At 48.9% G+C, this 18,330-nt stretch overlaps 1 protein-coding gene across 30 annotated transcripts in view; it reads left to right on the top strand.

The window, feature by feature from the left end:
- LOC105486660 (Rho GTPase activating protein 22) overlaps nucleotides 1-18,330 on the top strand; it is a 210,764-nt gene that overhangs the window by 128,971 nt on the left and 63,463 nt on the right. The window contains exon 5 of one of the 30 annotated variants that reach the window (XM_071069956.1): nucleotides 1,006-1,702. The exons of 28 other annotated variants lie outside the window; for them this stretch is intronic. In XM_071069956.1, coding sequence (XP_070926057.1) covers nucleotides 1,006-1,034 — 29 coding nt within the window. In that variant the 3' untranslated portion in view covers nucleotides 1,035-1,702. Of the gene's footprint in view, nucleotides 1-1,005; nucleotides 1,754-18,330 lie in introns of those variants that run through there. One more of the 30 variants, XM_011749649.3, reaches the window with a different exon arrangement.

The raw sequence follows: 18,330 nt of genomic DNA, 5'->3' as shown, positions 1-18,330 counted from the left end.
ACTTCTGTTTTCCTGTTTTCCTCCCATATATTTTTCTAGGCCCAAGGGCCTAGAACAGAACATGGCATAAAGTGAACACTATAGTAATATTTTGTGAGTATGGGTATGTGTTTTACATAAGTGCCATGAATCCATACATCTCACACATTCAGCCATAGCACTCTCCTTTTATATCATATACCATCTTATGAAAATTTCAACGTATTTGATAATTCTTTCATTTGTTTGTTTGTTTTGAGACAGAGTCTCACTCTGTCACCCAGGCTTGAGTGTGGTGGCCCAGTCTCGGCTCACTGCAACCGTCACCTCCTGAGTTCAAGTGATTATCGTGCCTCAGCCTCCTGAGTAGTTGCAATTACAGGTGTGCGCTACCATGCACTGCTAATTTTTGTATTTTTAGAAGAGAAGGGATTTCACCCTGTTGCCCAGGCTGGTCTCAAACTCCTGGGCTCAAGTGATCCACCTACTTTGGCCTCCTAAAGTACTGGGATCCTAAGCAGGAGCCATCAGGCCTGGCCAATAATTCTTTTACTGATGAACATTTTGGTGGTTCCAACTGTTTGCAACCACAAGCAAGGCTGCCATGAATAACCTTCTATAGACTTTCCTGGGCATGTGGGCACACATTTCCATGTGGTACATATGAAGAAATAAGACAGCTTGCTCCCAGGGCATCAGCATTTTTAGTTTTAATAAAGCAGCTTCCATGTTACCTTCCAAGGTGATTGCACCAAACACACTCTCATGAAAAAGTGCCCAAATCCTCACCAAGACTTGATAATGACGATAGCTCACACTTGCAGAACACTTAGCTACAGGCCACTTGGGTTCTAAGTCCTTGCATATATCAACTCATTTAATTGCCACGACCATCCGGTGAAGCAGTTTCTGTTATCTTCTCTGTTTTATAGGTGGGGAAACTGGGCACAGAAAGAGTTTGAATAACTTAATTCTTAATTTGTGCTAAGTAGCATCTGAACCGCTATCATTTCCCTCACTTTTCAGGTGAGGAAACAGTTTCAGAAGGGAGATGACTTATCCAAAGTCACACAGCTCACAGGTAGCCCGCCAGGTTTGAGGGTAGCCTGGGCAAACACTCCCTCTTCCTACTACTGCACAGTAAAGGTGAGCTGGGAAACTGAGAGCTCAGTGGTCCTGAACACCCCGACCAAGTCATCCTTGATATGACTGCCCAGAGGATGCTGGCGGGGGAGTCTCCCTTGCACAGCGAGGGCGCCCCTTCTTCCGATTCTGCGCGGGGAGGCCAGGCCAGTGTGGCCCCCAACGCCTGCTTGGCTCCCAGGGAAACGGAGGCAGCCCCGGCTCCGCGGCGCCCCCTGGCGGCTCCTGGGCGAGAGCGCGGCCCGGCACCCCGGGAGAGTAACGGGCCGTGGGGAGGGCGCCGGCGAGGGCAGGGAGCGGCGCGGGGCCGCCCCGGCGCGCGGAGATAAAAGCGGGCAGCGGCGCGGCGGGCGCGATCTGCGCGTTCTCGTATTGATTAGCAGGGTCTGCCCGGAGGCCGGGATGCCCGCGGCGCGGGGCCGCGGTGGAGTGTGAGGGCCCGGGAGCCGCGGGCCGGCGGCCCCGCGCACCCTGCGCCCGGCTGGGCACTGCCCGTGGGCCGGACCTCGGCCGCGCCGCCCAGGGGCGCAGGCGGCAGGCGGGGAGAGGAGCCCAGCGGCGGCGCTGCGGGCGGCTGCCATGGGGCTGTGCTGCTGCAAGGACTGGAGAGGACACCTGCGAGCGCCCAAAGGTAACTCTGGCGCGCACGTGCGCCTCGCTCCCTGTGGCCGCCGCCAGAGGCTGCCAGCCCCGCCTCGGGGACTCGCCACCGGGTGTCCAGGGCCGCCCGCACCTGCCTCAGCTTTGGAAACGGCTTAGGTGCGGCTGCTGCTCCGCTGAGTCTCCTAACTTTGGAAGGGGAGCCTCCTCCTGACTCGGGGCGCGGAGGCGCATCCCGGGGCTCCTCGGTCCCCATCTGGGAGTGGGGGTGGGGTCCGGCCCCTGCGCGGGAGTGGGTAAAGCCGAGGGGAGGGTCCGCCCTTCAGGGCCCGGGGCTGGCCGCGGCGCCGGCTGCAGGTCCGCCAAGTCCACGGCCTGGGCGGAGGAACCCCCGGCGCCCAGATCCGCCTGCAGGTCTCTGCACTGCGAGCCCGGTCCGCGCCCTGCGCCGCCCCTGCGGCTTAACCGCCGGGAGAGGAACCATTCATTCTCGCCCGCCTCTGTCACAAACTTGGACGGTGGGGCCCTGACTCAGAGTTTTCCAAAAGTCGCGGCGGAACCTGCGAGCAGAGCTGCTTGAGGAATGCAGCAGTCTTGGAGAGGGCCCAAAGCCCAGAAACACGCTTAGGACGTTGGCGGCCGCCGGAGGTCCGGCCTCCCGGGGGATCTGGGGCCCAGCCGACTTAACCCTTGACTGACTGAAATGATCCCTGTTGATCGTTGGGGACATAGTGGTGCATGCCTTTCCTGCAGCGCTCCCTAAACTCACTTGACCCTAACACTCACCTGCCGCGCTTATTAAGCATGCAGATTCCCAGGCCCCACCCTGGCCTGCTGGATAGGCTCTGGGGAAGGCCTTGGGAAACTGTGTGTTTAAGGAGTTCCCCAAGTGACTTCTACGGCCAGGTGAGTCTGGGAAGCCTTGCCTGTAAACTATATAGGGTAAGGCAGGCTCTGCTAGAATGAGCACCAGGTCTTCCTTCCTCCGATAAGTGTATTCTGCATCCAGATACAGAAAAGGTCAGACAGCTTTCGACCTTGTCCGGGTGAGAATGTACAGGCTGGTTTCACAAAGGGTTTGAAGTAGCTTATAGCATGTATAATACTTAACTATTTAAAAACCTAAACAGGACCTTACATTTACACAGGAAGTAGACAGGTCAAGGGAAAATGGAGCCCAGGTAATCTGGCCATCAGGTAGGATCTGTGGTTGAGCCTCTTTGCAACCAAAACCAAGTGAAAAATATGAGTGCTGTAGTTGCAAGGTTCTCATTGTCCCAAAGCAACAGTTTTCTCGACTTCTGATTGTAGAAAGAATGAAAAAGAATTTTGCACATGAAGCTTCATTCTTGGAAGCAGGGGCCAAGAGCCCTGTGTGTGGTGTCTTCACTATGACAATAGCTAGGGCTGCAGTAGGATTCAGAGGGCAATGTCTTGCTGCATGCTCCCCGAGGGCAGGTCAGAGCCCAGGATTTCACCCCAGCCAGGGCCTGGACAAGCAGCTTTAGTCTCTCCTGACCCCTCCTCAGTAAACATGGCAAAGGGTGTCCCAAAAGCAAGGGTGGGTTTACAAAGTCTTGGTTAGGGAGGACATAGACTCATTAAGCAGCCCCAGAAGCCAGGGGCACCTCCTCTTTCTTAGGTCTGTCCTCTGGAGCTGTGGACCCCCAAGGCCAGCTGCTGGCTTCACCAATCCAGATAAGGAACAAGCCTGGTCCAGGAGTGTTCCCCAGCTTGGCCCTACCCTCCCACCCACCCGAGAGACGGCTGGCCACAGCAGCCTGGGAGTAGGCACTGAGTCTGAAGTGCCTACAAGGTTCTGCAGCCCATGGAAGTTAGCCAAACTGGCCAAGTGTGTGGGGAGCACTGTGGTGCCAGAGTGGATGACCAGCCACTGCCTGGCAGGGAGGAGAGAACCCATGCAATTGTTGGAGAGTCTGTGGTTCAAGGAAGACAGATGTTTGATCTCTTAGTGTACAAAATCTCCAAGGGTTTAAATGCTGCAGGCTCACTTAACAAATTTGAACCCTTGTGGCCAGGCTGGCTGAGTGGTGGACAGTCTGAACCATTGTTCACAATTAGTTCTGCAATAAACACGGTAGGGGTTATTTGGTCAAATAATCTTAGACATCAGGAATTATGAAAGTTTGGAGGATTTTTCACAGCAAACAGAGCCTTTGCCACACTGGCACAGTTGTGCCCGCTAAGTCAGGTGGATTGTAGGTATGGCCTCCACACCTTTGCCTGAGGAACCTTCTTTTCATAGAACATTTCACGGCACCCATATGTGTGGACACACTTTGAGAAACGCTGCTTTGGACATTAAACTGTTCAGTTGTAATAGCAGTAACACAGTATGTCTGTGTATGTATCCATGTGTGTTTAGCTCTTGCCACCCACCTAAGGAGCTATCTGACTCTCTAGCCTAGAGATGTGTATGTACATTTAGAGAGTCCATTAATCATTGATATCATTTCAATTAAAGCAACAGCTAAGACAATTGTTCTTATTGATTTCATTCTTGGATGTTTCTGAATCAAACTCTTACAACAGAACATTTTTGCATGTTTGTCCCTGTGTAAAAATCTACTTGATAAAGTAGAAAAGCTCAAATATTCTATAATCTCATGAAGAGAGCAGCAAAAATATATCAAGAGCCAGAGCCACATTAGTAGGTGTCATTATCGTGCATTTAAAACCCAAATCCTGGGCTTTATCCAGAAGCTCCTTGATCTCCTGCTGGCTGCAAAGCTGCAGGTGGGCACAGTGGGTCTGGGGAGGGATTGTTGCGTGCCTTTTTCGGGGGGAAAGGGTATGATATGCTGTGGCGTTAATCCCACTTAATATCATATGCAAGACAGGTTGTCACACATAGAGAACTCCTGGGTTCCAGATGCTCCCAAAAAGCTGAAAGGTCAGTGAGCAGGATCTGATTTGTAGAGGATGAGCCTCCCCTAAAAGCAGAGGGCCCATGTACTTGTCTGAACTCTGAGGGTATTGTTTCTGGGGCATGTTTCCAGATGCATCTGTATTTAGAGCTCTGTGATGGGTCTGTCTGGTGGCAAATTTCATTTTCTTCAGCTTTGCATTGTTACCCAAGGTGGAGATTTGGAGGAAGAAGGTGGTACTGGAGCACAACATGGAATCAGCTTTTGTTCCAGGATGGCGAGGGGCAGGAGCGGACTGGTAGGCCCTTAGATCCTGACACGCGCTTATTCTCTGCCACCGCTTCATCTCCAGCTGCCTCTGGAGCTCTTCGCCCCTCATCCTTCGCGCTGCTCTCAGCAGTAGCAGCTGTCCCTTGCATTCTGGGGTTTTGCCCATGACGAGGTCCTGTGCTCTTCCCGACATCCTCACCCTCCCTCCCATCAACTCCTGTCAGCCCATAAACCTGTCTGAGTTGGTCATCCAAAAATTCAAAAATGAAACCAACAAGGCCAATTCCTTGTCCCCCTCTATGCTCCATAAGCCCTGCCTATTGTTCCTCCCCTCCATTCCCAGCACCAGGGAACAGCGTGCCCAGCCCTGACTCCCCTTTGTCCTCCTTCCCACTCATCCTGGCCCCGCTGTCAGGCTCTGCCTTGAATGAGGTCATCTGCACTGGACCAGGTGACCAGTCCTGACGCTCTGAGCACCTCTGAGCCTACTCCCCCTTAGGCCCCTCCTGGGCTGCTGAGGGCTGCCTGAGGACTGTGGCTCCCGAATGATGCAGCGGAACAGCAGAACTAGGGCTGAAGGCAGCCCTGCCCTGCCGGCTTTTGGCTGTCAATTTGTTCACCTTCTGAGCTGTCTCCCTCGAGGCCCTGATGACTGTGCTTGCCCCTAAACAAATGTCCCCGAAATTCCCCCTCCATGCTTTGCAGAGCCTGTCTGTGGCCTGCAGATCCAGAGCCCCTCATCAGACTCCGGTGTGGTCCTGCACTCCCACTGCCGCTTCTCCTGCTTTCCTGGCTCTCGACCCTGCCCTCTTCTTCATTTCTCACAACCAAAGGCTGCTGGCTCCTGTGCTCCTGCCTTCAAGGCCACCGCAGCACCTGTGCATTCCCTCGTCGACTTATCACCTTGATTGCACTGCTTCTGGCTGGCCATCCTGTGTTCACCCTTGCCCCTTCTAGTCCACTGCCCAAGCCGGCATCTATCCACAGCTCTGGTGACACTATGGTCCTCCTCAAACCCCACTTTGGCCCCACACTGGCTGCAGAAAAGGCTCAGCTTCCCAGCCTTGGTGGCACTGTGTTCCCCCTTCCCCCTCCCAGGCTCCCCAGACCACGCAGCCTGGATCTCTCTGGTCTCCACACCACACCACTTCCTCTCAAGATGCCATCAAATGGGCCTGAGGGCAGCTGAGCTTGGGCAGGTGGCCTCTGCCACCTCTGAGCCCCAGACATCAGGTCCAGTTCATTTCATTCCCTTTGGTGCGGTGAGCCTGGGTCTGCCGCTTGTGATCACCTTGTCACCTATGTGGCCTGGCACCACACTGGCACAAAATCTGTACTTGTGAACACTAGCAAGAGCAGAGTATGGGCAGAGACAGGAAGCCATCGAGCTCACCTGCTGGTTCGACCCAGCCTATTGTTGGGTCACCCAACACCCAGCAGATCCTGGTGGCAGTTCACTGTGTTTATCACTGCATTGTAATAGATGAGCTCTGGGCATGGGTTCCTGCAGGCCCTGTGGCCCTTTGCTAGTGAACAAAGTATAGGCTCTGCCAGGCATGGGCTCACTGGGGTGCTCAGTAGCCAGGGTACAGAGGCCAGTGGGCCTGGGCAGGAATGCTGCTGCTGGTCTGGTGCAAGATGAGTGGACAGAGTGCCCTGCTCTGTGCTTGGAGGAAGAGGGCAGGAGGCATGGCTGTCACTGACTGGGTGATAGGACCGGTTTTGCTGTTCCGCTGCAGCATTCAGGGAACCACAGTCCTCAGGCCAGCACAGTGGCTACCTCCTGCTCTCCCATTCTGTCTCTGCTCCTGTCCCCTGGAGCCTGCACATTCTGATGTTCCTTGCTTGCTTGTTCGGCCCTCTGGCTGGCAAACTCATCAGAATCTTCAGTCATTTTCCTGGCTCAGGCCTCTGGCCCCTGGACATCTCCATTGGATGTCTCCTGGGCTACAGATTGGCCAAAGCTAATCGGGCTAAAACTGAACTCTCAATTTCTTCCTTCTCCAATTTGCCATCCCCATGTCCTGCCAGTTCTATTTCCAAGTGCACTTGAATCTTTCTGCTGTCTCTATGCTGTGCCAGCACCTGCGGCCCCATCTGCTGCAGTGGCCTCTCCCACGTGGACCCTCCCCAACTCCAGTCCCTTCTCCAGTAGCCAGTGTGTCTGTGCAGGTCACCTGTGGGGTCTCACTGCTCCCTACTTATGCATGCTCAGTGGTTCCAGCAGCAGTGACAGTTGATTCTCAGTGCCATTCACTGCCGGCCTTGTGGTCTCCAGCTCCCCACATCCCCATCCTCCTCTCACACGTGGCCTGCTTTTGCTTTCCTCATTTCTCTCTGCCTGAAGTCACCTTGCTCCTCGTTTGTCTGGGCCTAAGTGTCACTATTTCCTGAGAGGCCTTTTCTGACCCCTGTTATTTGCTCACTTGCCATTGTGTATTTTTCCTTTAAAACACTTACCATAATGTGTAAATATACATGTGTCATTACTTTGCACAATCTGTTCCCTCACTAAGTGAGTCAGAAGCTCCCTGAAGGCCAGGGCAGACTCTGTCTTATGCTTGCTGCTGGGAAGGCTGCAGGGGCCAGGCGAAGTGGCAGCCCTCATGTCTGACTTGATTTTGAAGGCAGTGGTGGGCTGACATGGACAGATGTGAGGCCTGGAACCACATGCTGGGATGTGGTCGAGCCTTGCCATCCTGCAGGCCATGCTCAGGAGACTGAGCCTCGAGGCTTCTGGCCCCACTCCATTTCTGAGAAGGGCCGCTCTTTGTGACTTCTTCTCCACTCGGTGTCCTGCACAGCAGCCCTGGGGGTTTTTCAGAAAGGGAACCAGCATCCAGCAGAGAAATTTGGTTTCATTTCCTGGCCAGGCCTCCCCTTCACCCCTCTGAGCCTCTGCCCTCCCACCTGTAATGGGGACAGGCATGCAGGCCTCAAGACTGTCAGAAAGCCCAGCAGTCGTCCCAGCTCCCTGCCACTCAGAACCTCAGTTTCTTTAGTTTCTTTATCTGGAAAGAGGGAAACAGGCGTGACTCGATGATCTCTAGGTCCCTAGTGGCTTAAACCTTGATGTTTCCCCAAGGAAACCCAGAACTGCTGTTTGCACCTAGCAACAGGACACGAGAAGTCCTGGCGCCCCCTCCTACCTGCTTGGAGATGAGTCCTGTGGCCTTTCAGCTGGAGGATGGGGGCTCAACAGGGTCAACGCTACTGGGCTCCAGGGTTAGGGGGTTGGCTCTTATGGCTCCAGAGACGAACCAATCCTGGGGAAGCCCTAAATCCCTGACCTCGGCCCTTAGGGCAGCAAGCCTCCCGGAGAGCTTCAGAGGCCTGAACTCCTGAAGGGAGGAGGAAGAACAGGCTTGGAGGTGTGTTTTCTCATCTTGTTACTCTGTGGTCCTTGTACCTGTAGGGGACCCTCCTTCAGGAATCCTGGAACCAAAATGGGGAATATCTCAATGGAATGAACCCCTAAAATATCTCTGCCTATCGCCCACCCCCAGCTAGCTATGTAGCTAATGCTCATCCTGCCTAAGTTGTCTTTTGCTGGCTCTTCTCCTAAACATCCTATCACTGGACTCTTTTAAATAGCTGTATTGAGGTGTATTTTGTGTATTATAGAAATTAGTTCAATTGAATTGAATTTGAATTTATACAATTCAGCAGTTTTTAATATAGTCACAGAGTTCTGTAACTATCACCAAAGTCTAATTTTAGAACATTGTCATCACCCCGGAAAGAAACCCCATGCCCATTAGTAGTCACGTCTCATTCCAGAGACAACCCTCTCCGTATTCCCTTGTCCCCAGCCCTGCAGCCTAGACAACCATGAAACTATTTTCATATAATAAATATGTTGTATTTTTGTGATTAACTTCTTTCACTTAGCATGATGTTTTCAAGGTTCATATATGTATGGCTACTTCATTCCTTTTTAAGACTAATATTCCATAGTATGAATATACCACATTTTGTTTATCCATTCATCAGTAGATTTGGATTGTATTTTGCTAGTTTTTCTTGAGGATTTTTGTACTGTATTTATAAGAGATATTGGTCTGTAGTCTTGTATCTGTATTTATAAAAGACATTGGTCTGTATTTATAAGAGATATTGGTCTGTGGTCTTGGTTTTTGATATCAGAGGACTACTGGCTGCATAGGAGGAATTGAGAACTGTTCCCTCTCTTCTGTTTCTTGAAAGAGTTTGTGAACATTTGGTATTAATTCTTAAAATGTTCAGTAATACAGATTTTAAATTTCTTTTTCAGTTGGTTTTGGTAGTTTGTGCCTTTCTAGGAATTTGTCTCCTTTATCTAAGTCATCTAATTTGTTGGCAAACAGTTATGGGTTTTGTTTATTTATTTATTCATTTCTGAGACAGGGTCTTGCTCTGTCACCCAGGCTGGAGTCCAGTGGTACGATCATGGCTTACTGTAGCTTCGAACCTCTGGGCTCCAGCAATCCTCCTGCCTCAGCCTCCCAAGTAGGTGGGAGTTAAGCACATACCACCACACCTGGCTAATTTTTAATTTAAAAAAGTTTAGAGATGGGATCTCACTGTGTTGCCCAAGCTGGTCTCAAACTTCTAACCTCAAGCAATCCTCCTGTCTTGGCCTCCCAAAGTGCTGGGATTACAGGTGTGAGCCATGGTACCTGGCCACAAACTCTTTTTCATATTATCCCTTACAATCTTTTTTATTCTGTAAGTTTGGTAGTGATGTTCCCTATGTCATTCCTGATCTTAATAATTTTCTTTTTTTCTTGGTCAGTCTAGCTAAAGTTTGTCAAACTTGGTAGTTTTTTCAAAGAACCAACTTTTGTTTTTATTGATTTTTAAATTTTTCCTATTTTTCTAGTTTTTTTGTTCTGTTTTTTGAGTTAAGGTCTTGCTCTGTCATGGAGGCTGGAATGCAGTGGCATAGCTAACTGCTAACTGCAGTCAGCAGTCATAGCTACCTGCTGCATCTAACTCCTGGGCTCAAGCGATCCTCCTGCTTCAGCCTCTTGAATAGTTGGGACTGCACGTCCCAACTCACCCTAAGTACCCAAAGATGCTAGCACAGATGCCACTGTAATCAGCTTCTTTGAGTATTTAGAAGGGAGTTGTTCAGTTTCCACATATTTGTGAATTTCTCAAATGTCCTTTTTCATTGATTTCTAATTTCATTCCTTGGTAGTCAGTGAATAGACTTTCAAACTTTGTTTTGGTTAATCCTTAAACATTTTTAAGGCTTACTTTATGATTCAGTAAATGGTCTATCCTCAAATATGTTCTGTGTGCATTTGAGAAGAATGTGCATGCTGCTGTTATAAGGTGGAGCATTCTACAGTTGTATGTTAGGTCTGCTTGATTCCTTATGTTGTTCAAGTCTTCTGTTTCCTTGTTGATGTTCTGCCTAGTTTTATTTTTGAAAGTAGGATATCGAAGTCTCCAACAATTATTAAAATCTCCTCAGTTCTGTTTATTTTTTCATGTGAATTATGGGATTCTGTTTATAGGGTCATATATGTTTATAATTGTATTATCTTCTTTCTGCAACTACTCTTTTGTCATTATAAAATATTCATCCTCTTTGTGTCCAGTAACATTTTTGTTTTAAAGTCAATTTTGACTGATATTTGTATACCAACTCTAGATCTCTTTTGGGTATTGTTTTTATGGTATATCTTTTCTCGTCATTTTACTTTCAACCTACTTGTGTTTTTAAATGTAATATGTCTCTTATAAGCAGTAATGGTTTGATTATTTTAAAAATTTATTGGCCAATCTTTGCCTTTTTGTTGGAGTATTTGTTCCATTTATATTTAATGTAAGTACTGATAATACAGATTTATGTTAGCCACTTTGGAATTTGTTTTCTATACATGTTATATCTTTTTTGTTCTATTTTTCCATTACTGATTTCTTTTTGTGTTAAATAGAAATTTTCCAGCATGCCAATATAATTCCCTTATTGTTTCTTCACAGTATTTTTTTTAGTTATTTTCTTAGTGGTTATTCTGGGGATTACAATGAGCCTCTTAATTTAAAAAAATATAGTTCAGATTAATACTTTATTGGTTTACAGAAAGTTTGCTCCAATATAACTTTGTGCTCCCTGCTGCCTGACTCATTTGTGCCATTATTGTCATACTAATTACATCTTTATGAATTATTGGAGTTTTGTAAGTATTGTTTTATGCAGTTGTCTTTTAAATAGAAGAGCTATAAAAATACATTTATTTTGTCTTTTATGTTTAATCATATATGTGCTCTTCATTTCTTTTTTTTTTTTTTTTTTTTTTTTTTTTTTTGAGACGGAGTCTCACGCTGTTGCCCAGGCTGGAGTGCAGTGGCGCGATCTCGGCTCACTGCAAGCTCCGCCTCCCAGGTTCCCACCATTCTCCTGCCTCAGCCTCCTGAGTAGCTGGGACTACAGGCGCCCACCACCGCGCCCGGCTAGTTTTTTGTATTTTTTAGTAGAGACGGGGTTTCACTGTGGTCTCGATCTCCTGACCTTGTGATCCGCCCGCCTCGGCCTCCCAAAGTGCTGGGATTACAGGCTTGAGCCACCGCGCCCGGCCTGCTCTTCATTTCTTAATGAGGATTTCAATGAACATCTAACGTCCCTTTTATTTTTCCTGAAGGGCTTCCTTTAGGATTTCTTGTAGGTCTGATCAGCTAGGACAAAGTAATGAATATTCTTGGTTTTTAGTTCTCTGAGAATGTCTTCTCCATTTATGAATAATGGTTTTGCTGGATGTAGAATTCTTAGTTGACTGGCATTTTTTTCTCTTTCAGTATTTTGAAAATGTTGTTCTATTGCCTTCTGGTTTCCATGGTTTCTGATGAGAAGTCGGCTGTTAGTTTTATTGAGAATCTCTTGTATTTTCTCTTGCTTTTTTCAAGATTCTTTGTCTTTGGACAGTTTGACTATGATATGTCTAGGTGTAAATCTCTTTTTTTCAACAAATTTGGGAAGTTTTAACCATCATTCCTTTACATATTCTTTCTACCCTTTTTTCTCTCCCATCTCCTTCTAGGACTCTCATTTTGTGTATTTTGGTACATTTTATGGTGTCCCATCAATCTCTGAGGTTCTGTTCATTTTTCTTCATTATTTTTTAGTTTCTGCACCTCAGACTGGCTATTTTCAATTAATCTATCTTCAAGTTCACAGATCTTTTTTCTTCTATAAGCTCAAATCTGCCGTTGAAGCCCAAATAGTGATTTATGTATTTCAGTTATTGTACTTTTAAACTCCAGAATTTATATTTGTTTCTTTTATAATTTTTATTTCTTTATTGACATTCTGTAATTGGTGGGACATCATTGTCACACTATGTTTTATTATTTAGATATACTTTCCTTTAGTTCTTTGAACATATTTACAGTAGCTGATTTGAAGACTTTATCTAGTAAGTATAACATCTAGGTCAAGGACAGTTTCTATGGACTGTTATTTTGTGTGGGTATGAGCCATACTTACCTATTTTTCCTGGGTATCTTATAATCTTTTGTTGAAACCTGAACAATGTAAATAATATAATGTAGCAACTCTGCAAATCAGATTTACCCTTCCTCCTCAGGTTGTTGTTGTAGCTATTTTGTTTAGTGAATTTCCTGAATTAAATCTGTGTTCCCTGTTGTATGCAGTTACCCAAGTCTCTTGGTTAGTTTATTGGTCAGCCAATGATTTGTCAGAAATATACTTAAGTGTCTTGAAGCAATAAGTCTTCTACCCTTTGATGAGAGTGTGTTTGCACATGTATGTGTGTGTGTTGGGGCATACTTCCATTGCTTAGAGGCCCTAAGAGGGCCTCTCAGGTCTTTCCTCTACAATGGCATAGCGCTGCACATGCATATGGCTTTCTGGATCTCTAGGATTATATCACAGGTTTTCAAAGCCCCTAGTGGATATCTCCTTCCCAAGATCTGTAAGTTTTGGCCAGCTCTTGTTTGCCCCAATTGGTATCACAGCTTTAGGCAGCTGTAATGTTAAGGAATTGCTGCTGTTTTTGACAAATGCCCTGGAATTAGATCTTTTCCTGCAGAGTGAGCTCTGAGTCAGATCAAATATGACAATGCTCTCTCAGTGTCTGTGGAAGCATGGGGGATTAAAAAAGAGGAGGGGGGAGAAAGAGAGAAAAAGCAATGCTCTGTAAAAGTGGCTTTTTTATGAAGTTGCAAAACAGATCAAATTTTTACAGTGCTCTAGGAATGAGACTCTTTGAGAAATGAATTCATATCAAGGTATATGAGCAAGTTTTCAAGGCTTCTCTAGATGGGGCCTTGTCCCCCTTACCTAATCTTTATCTAAATGCTAAGTGGTGACATGGAGGTGGGTTAAGGTACCTGAGGGCTTGGTCTCAAGGAAGCAGTGTGAAATGTTGGAAGGCCTGGAAGTTTGGAGCTGGGCTGACCCGATTCTGAATTCTGGCTCTGCCACCTACTGTTTGTGCAGCCTTTGGATGCATTGCTTCTCTGAGCCAAAGAGGGATACCTTTGTCTGTAAAATGGGATGCCTCACTAGGTTGTGTTAAGGGAAGAATTAAATTGGCCTCTGTGTGTAAGACTGTTAGCACACAGAAAATGTCCCAAAATGGAAATGATTATTATTTGGCTTGAGGCTTAGGTTAAAACACTAAAAAGTGATGAGACCAGTATTGTTTTGTTGAAATAAAAGCATTTTTAACACGTAAACATTATGTGTCAAGCCTGTTTTAAGCACTTTATATGTAGAGTTCATTTACTCCTCATACTAATCCTCAAGTGGACGTTATTAATTGTCCTGTTTTAGAGATGAGGACATTGAGGTGCAGAGTTTCCTGCCCAAGGCCACCCAGAGCTGGGATTCCCATGGGCTATCTGGCACCAGAGCCTGCACTCTTGTGTCTGTTTCATGTTCATACTACACAACTGAGAAGCCGGTGTGCACTTTGACAAATAACAATGGAGAACACCAAAAGACAGTAAGAAAAGCAGCATACGCCATTTGCCAATGAAACTGTCAAAAAAAGGCCTGGGACATCCCCTAGTCTATCCAATTTGGAAGAAGTTAAAGGTCAGATACAAACTTCCCCTTTGTGGCTTCAGCCTGGCCAGGTTCCTCTCTGAAAATCAGTCATGCATGGAGCCTGCTCACCACTGGAGTTCCTCTTGAGGTAGAGCCTGTCCCTGGAGCAACCTCCTCCCTGCCCCCTACGTCTGCTGAGACTGTTGTTGAGACTGGGGGCTAATTGAGGGAGGTGGTTAGGAACTGCTGTGCTTCAGCCTATCACAGTCAGATCCACCTGGGAACCCACAGTAGCGGCAGAGAGGACTTTTAACTCAGTGCTCACCTTGACAAGCCAGTTCAGTGCTGACCCTGACAGACCAGGGCCATGCAGGAGCAGGCAGCCCCACCCTGGGTTTCGTCCAGTCATTATGACTTGAACAGTCAACGATGTCATTATCAAGTATCTGGTGCATTCATGCCTGGCCCAACATGCACGCACCAATCCTCTGCTGGGGACTTATGCACCACTTTGTTATGATGAGTCCTGGGCCCTATGGAGCCATTGTTGAGGATTTCCAGCAGCACCCAGTATGCATCAACAACTTCTGGAAGCAGAGAGTCCCTGAACCTTGGAGCAAGGAGAGATATTTGAGATTACGTTGTTTCTGCTTCCTCCATTTACCAATAGGGAGAGTCAGATGGAGAGAGGCCTGCATCACCCTCTGGGGCGCATGGCTTGTGTGGAGGAAGCAGCAACTCCTTGAGAGTTGAGGGTGCAGAATGAGGGCCAGTGTGGATGGCCTTGGGGTCAGGCCACCCTGGGCTTAAATCCTGACTATTGCTGTGCCACTGAGTATGTGCCTGAGCTCTCTGGGCCTCCGTCTCATGCTGGCTGGGTGAGCAGCATCTCAGGGCTGCTGTGTGCCATGAGGGCACTGAGAGAAGGACTTGTGCAGGATATGTGTCCACTAGTACCACACACCATCTTCCTGATGAGGACCAGGGCAACCAAGGTCCTTTGTAGACACCAGCACCTTCTAACTTGGTGAAGTCCTGGCTGCCATGCCATGCATGGAGTCACCCACCTGCAAACAGCCACTCTCTATCCTGCTCCAGTCCAGTTTGAGAAACAAGCAAGGTCTATTCCAGTTTAGAGCCCCCAGGGAAGAGTCAAGGAGGGCATCTGCTGTTCAAATCCTGAACCCCTCTTGCTAATGATGGCATCGCGCTTACTTTTAGAAGTAACATACAGCCTCGGAGGGGTTGGAGGAGAGGTCCATGGAGATCACCTGGCTCAGCCTTCTCATTTTCCAGATGATCTTTTTTTTTTTTTTTTTAGTCCAAAGAGACTAAATGACCTGACTAAGGCCACACAGCATGTCAGCAGGCCAGCTGGGACTCCACCCACAAGCCCTGAGTCTGGGGATCCCTGTGCTCTTGGCTCTGAGCAAGGCCGCCTCACTTCATTTTAGTTTAGTCTGTGTGACTTGAGCACAAGTTCTGCACACAAAACTGTGCAAGGTCACTAATAGCACTTACAAAGCAGTACTATCCCTTCCTTCCTTTGAAATGGTGGAGGTGGAGACAGTACGTACAAGAGTTACTCAAGGCAGGGATGAGGGTGTGGGGAGGAAGCCGAACCCTTCCATGCCACCTCTGAGACAGCTGGAGAGCATAGCCACTCCATGGCTGCAGCCTGGTTCAGAATGTGCTAGGGGTGGGGTCAGGCACCCCTTTCTTAAATGATCTTTCCTCTGTTGTCTCAAGACATTTTCCAAGTACCAGACAGGACAAAATGGTTTAGATGTAAGCCTCTCTACTTTGCCACAGGCCCCAGTGTTCTCTGTTGTCCCACCAGGCTGCTGCTGCCTGCCCTGATGTCTATAGATTCACTTGGTCAAGAGGAGTTGCTTCTATGCCTGCTGAGCTTTTCAGCCATAGCACAGAACCATTTTATGCGTGGAGCATGCTCATGTGCTGAATCAGTGGTCTCTCACTCAGGGAGGAAGAGAGGCCAACATTTGCTGAGGGCTCACTGTGCCCTGGGTTCTCAGCTGTCCCCATGAGGGGGTGCAATGCCCTTGGTTTTAAAGAGATGAAAATATCAAGGCTCCAAAACGTAAATAACTTGCCCTAGGCCACCTGGATGTGGCTGGTCAAGCTATGTTTGAACCCACCTCTGACTAACTCCAAAATTCATGTTCTTTTCTCTTCCCTTGGCTGTCTTCCAAGTGTCCAGAATGGACTGTCTGGAAAGCATTCCATTAGTACTTCTTGAATGTGGGACTACAGGTCTTTGAGTTTCTCCTAATAAAGTGATTTCTGATGAAAATCTGAGAACATCCTTCCTTCCTGTGCCCCCTCCTCCATGACTCGTCGGGCGTCTTCAGAGCCTGGAAGTCTCTGGAAATCCGGAGTAGCAGGCACTGAAAGGATGTCACGGCCCCCTCCCTTTATTCAGAGAGCCTCTCCTTGCCAGTAACCTTCTGGGAAGGCACTGACGGTGGGGAGGATGGGGCTGTGTGGGGAGGGCCCTGCAAGTCTGGGGCAAATGAGGCTGTGGAGCCCCGGAAGAGGCCAGGGTCACCCAGCCTCCTGCCCTGCCTCTGCTGTGAGGCCCCATTGTCCTGGCTGGAGGTCCCAGGCTGGCCTGCCCTCGACTTGGGCATTCATGAGCCTGACTCTGAGGCCCATTCCAAGTTAGTGCTATTTGTAGAATCTTCTTAAAATACCACAACAGTGTCATTCATGGAGCGTCTGCACAGCCATCGATGGCGGACGTCAGAACAAAGCTCCGCTGTGCCTGGCATCCCGTTCTGGCCTCTGCTGGAGGTGTCCCCTCCACCCCACTGACTGGGGATGTTGGTGTCCTCCCTGTCCTGGGTGCTCCAGAGCGAGGCCCCATGGGGTCCAGCAGAGACTCTGGTCCCCCACGCTGGCCAGGAGCACATCCTGTGCCAGGCTCGCCAGCTGAGTGCAGGATGGCATGCTGCACTCTGCAAGTGAGACTGCTGCCCTTCTCGTGGCTGTCCCCACACCCCCAGCTCTGACATCAGGCTTCAGCCCAGGGCCTGCTCAGCTACAGTTGGGTGTACTAACACAAGCAAAGAATAACAGGAGGGACCCAGGAGAATAGTGTTTAGCATTCAGTTTCAAAGCCGCGGGCATTCTCTGCCTTCCCCTGTGGGCAGACCTCAGTTTCCCGTTAGATAACAGTGGTATCCTCGCCAACTGCATCTCTCTCCCCTGCCCCAGTGGTACCCACAGGGCATCCTTAGGAATGCTTGCTCCTGGCATGTTGATAGGTGTCACTGTTAGTTAGCAATGCATTTTGTGGTATCTGGGATAAGTGGAGCAGTTTGAGGGCTTTCCCAGCTTCTGGACCTATCAGAGCCTTTGCTATGTGAATGTACCCTGCCCTGGGCAGTGCCTGCCATACAATTTACCCTCAGGCCCTTCCTCACACAGCTGCCTGGCTGGGCAGCCTGCTCTGGCCTTCCCTGGCCCTGCAGGATGCGGGTGTGGCTAGAGCTCCTGGCAGTGTGCCCATCCGTTCAAAGGGTTTGATGACTTCCCATTTTTTTGTCTTTTCCCATGGATACCTACCCATGAGTTGCATAGGCAGCCAGACATTCGTCCAAAAGGAGGTGACTTTGCTGGTCCTGGCCCGTGCCTGAAGACAAGCGCCTGCAGTGGGCCTCACAGTGGATCTGGGAGTGGCTGATGGGACCCCCTCCCAGGTGGGAAAGGCTTGGCAGCCAGGACCTAGCAGCCCTCCCTGGGTAGCCATGCCAGCTGCACTGAAGTAGGGTTTTGAGTTTTCTAAAAGTATAGCCACTTGTTGTCAGCAGGTCCCCAACATGTCCCCAGTAACAGCTGGTCACGAGGCACACAGGGCCACTCCCTGAGCAGCGGTGAGGCTGCTACACCCAACTGTAGCAGGAAAAGTGACCTTTGATGAGGAAGCTCTGCCTGGGAGTGCAAATATGCCTGGGGTGAGGGCCGGGCCAGAGGTTGAAGTCCCACAGGTGGTTTTGGGATTCTCAAAGCATTACCATGTAAAGAACAAAACCCGCCTCAGTAAGGAGAGTGGCTGCCCCAGCCTTGGAGCCCTGACAGTTGGAGTCTGACCATCCCAGTGGAAGGCAGGGATGGCCCTGAGAAGCAGGGGCCTCCAAGACAGGCAGGTCCACGTGACTCAGCAGCTGCAGGGCTTCAGGCAAGGGACTTGGCATTTCTACGTTCAGATTCCCCCCCACCCCCACCCCCCAGCATTTCCGAGCCTCAGTTGCCCAGGGTGTAATTACTGTGCCTTGCTGAGTGGGGGCTGTTACTGGTGGCATCCTATCCTTAAGTGAATTACAAAGTAAATGGGAGGTTTTGTGATTTCTGTAGCCTGTGACCACCCCCACTTGAGGTTGTGAGCTCCCCGAGTTCAGGATTGACTGCTTGTCATCCTGGTGTGCT

Source organism: Macaca nemestrina, chromosome 9, assembly GCF_043159975.1.
Source record: "Macaca nemestrina isolate mMacNem1 chromosome 9, mMacNem.hap1, whole genome shotgun sequence".
NCBI lineage: Eukaryota > Metazoa > Chordata > Mammalia > Primates > Cercopithecidae > Macaca > Macaca nemestrina.
Note: the sequence above shows the minus strand (reverse complement) of the source record. Positions and strands in the feature narration are given on the sequence as shown.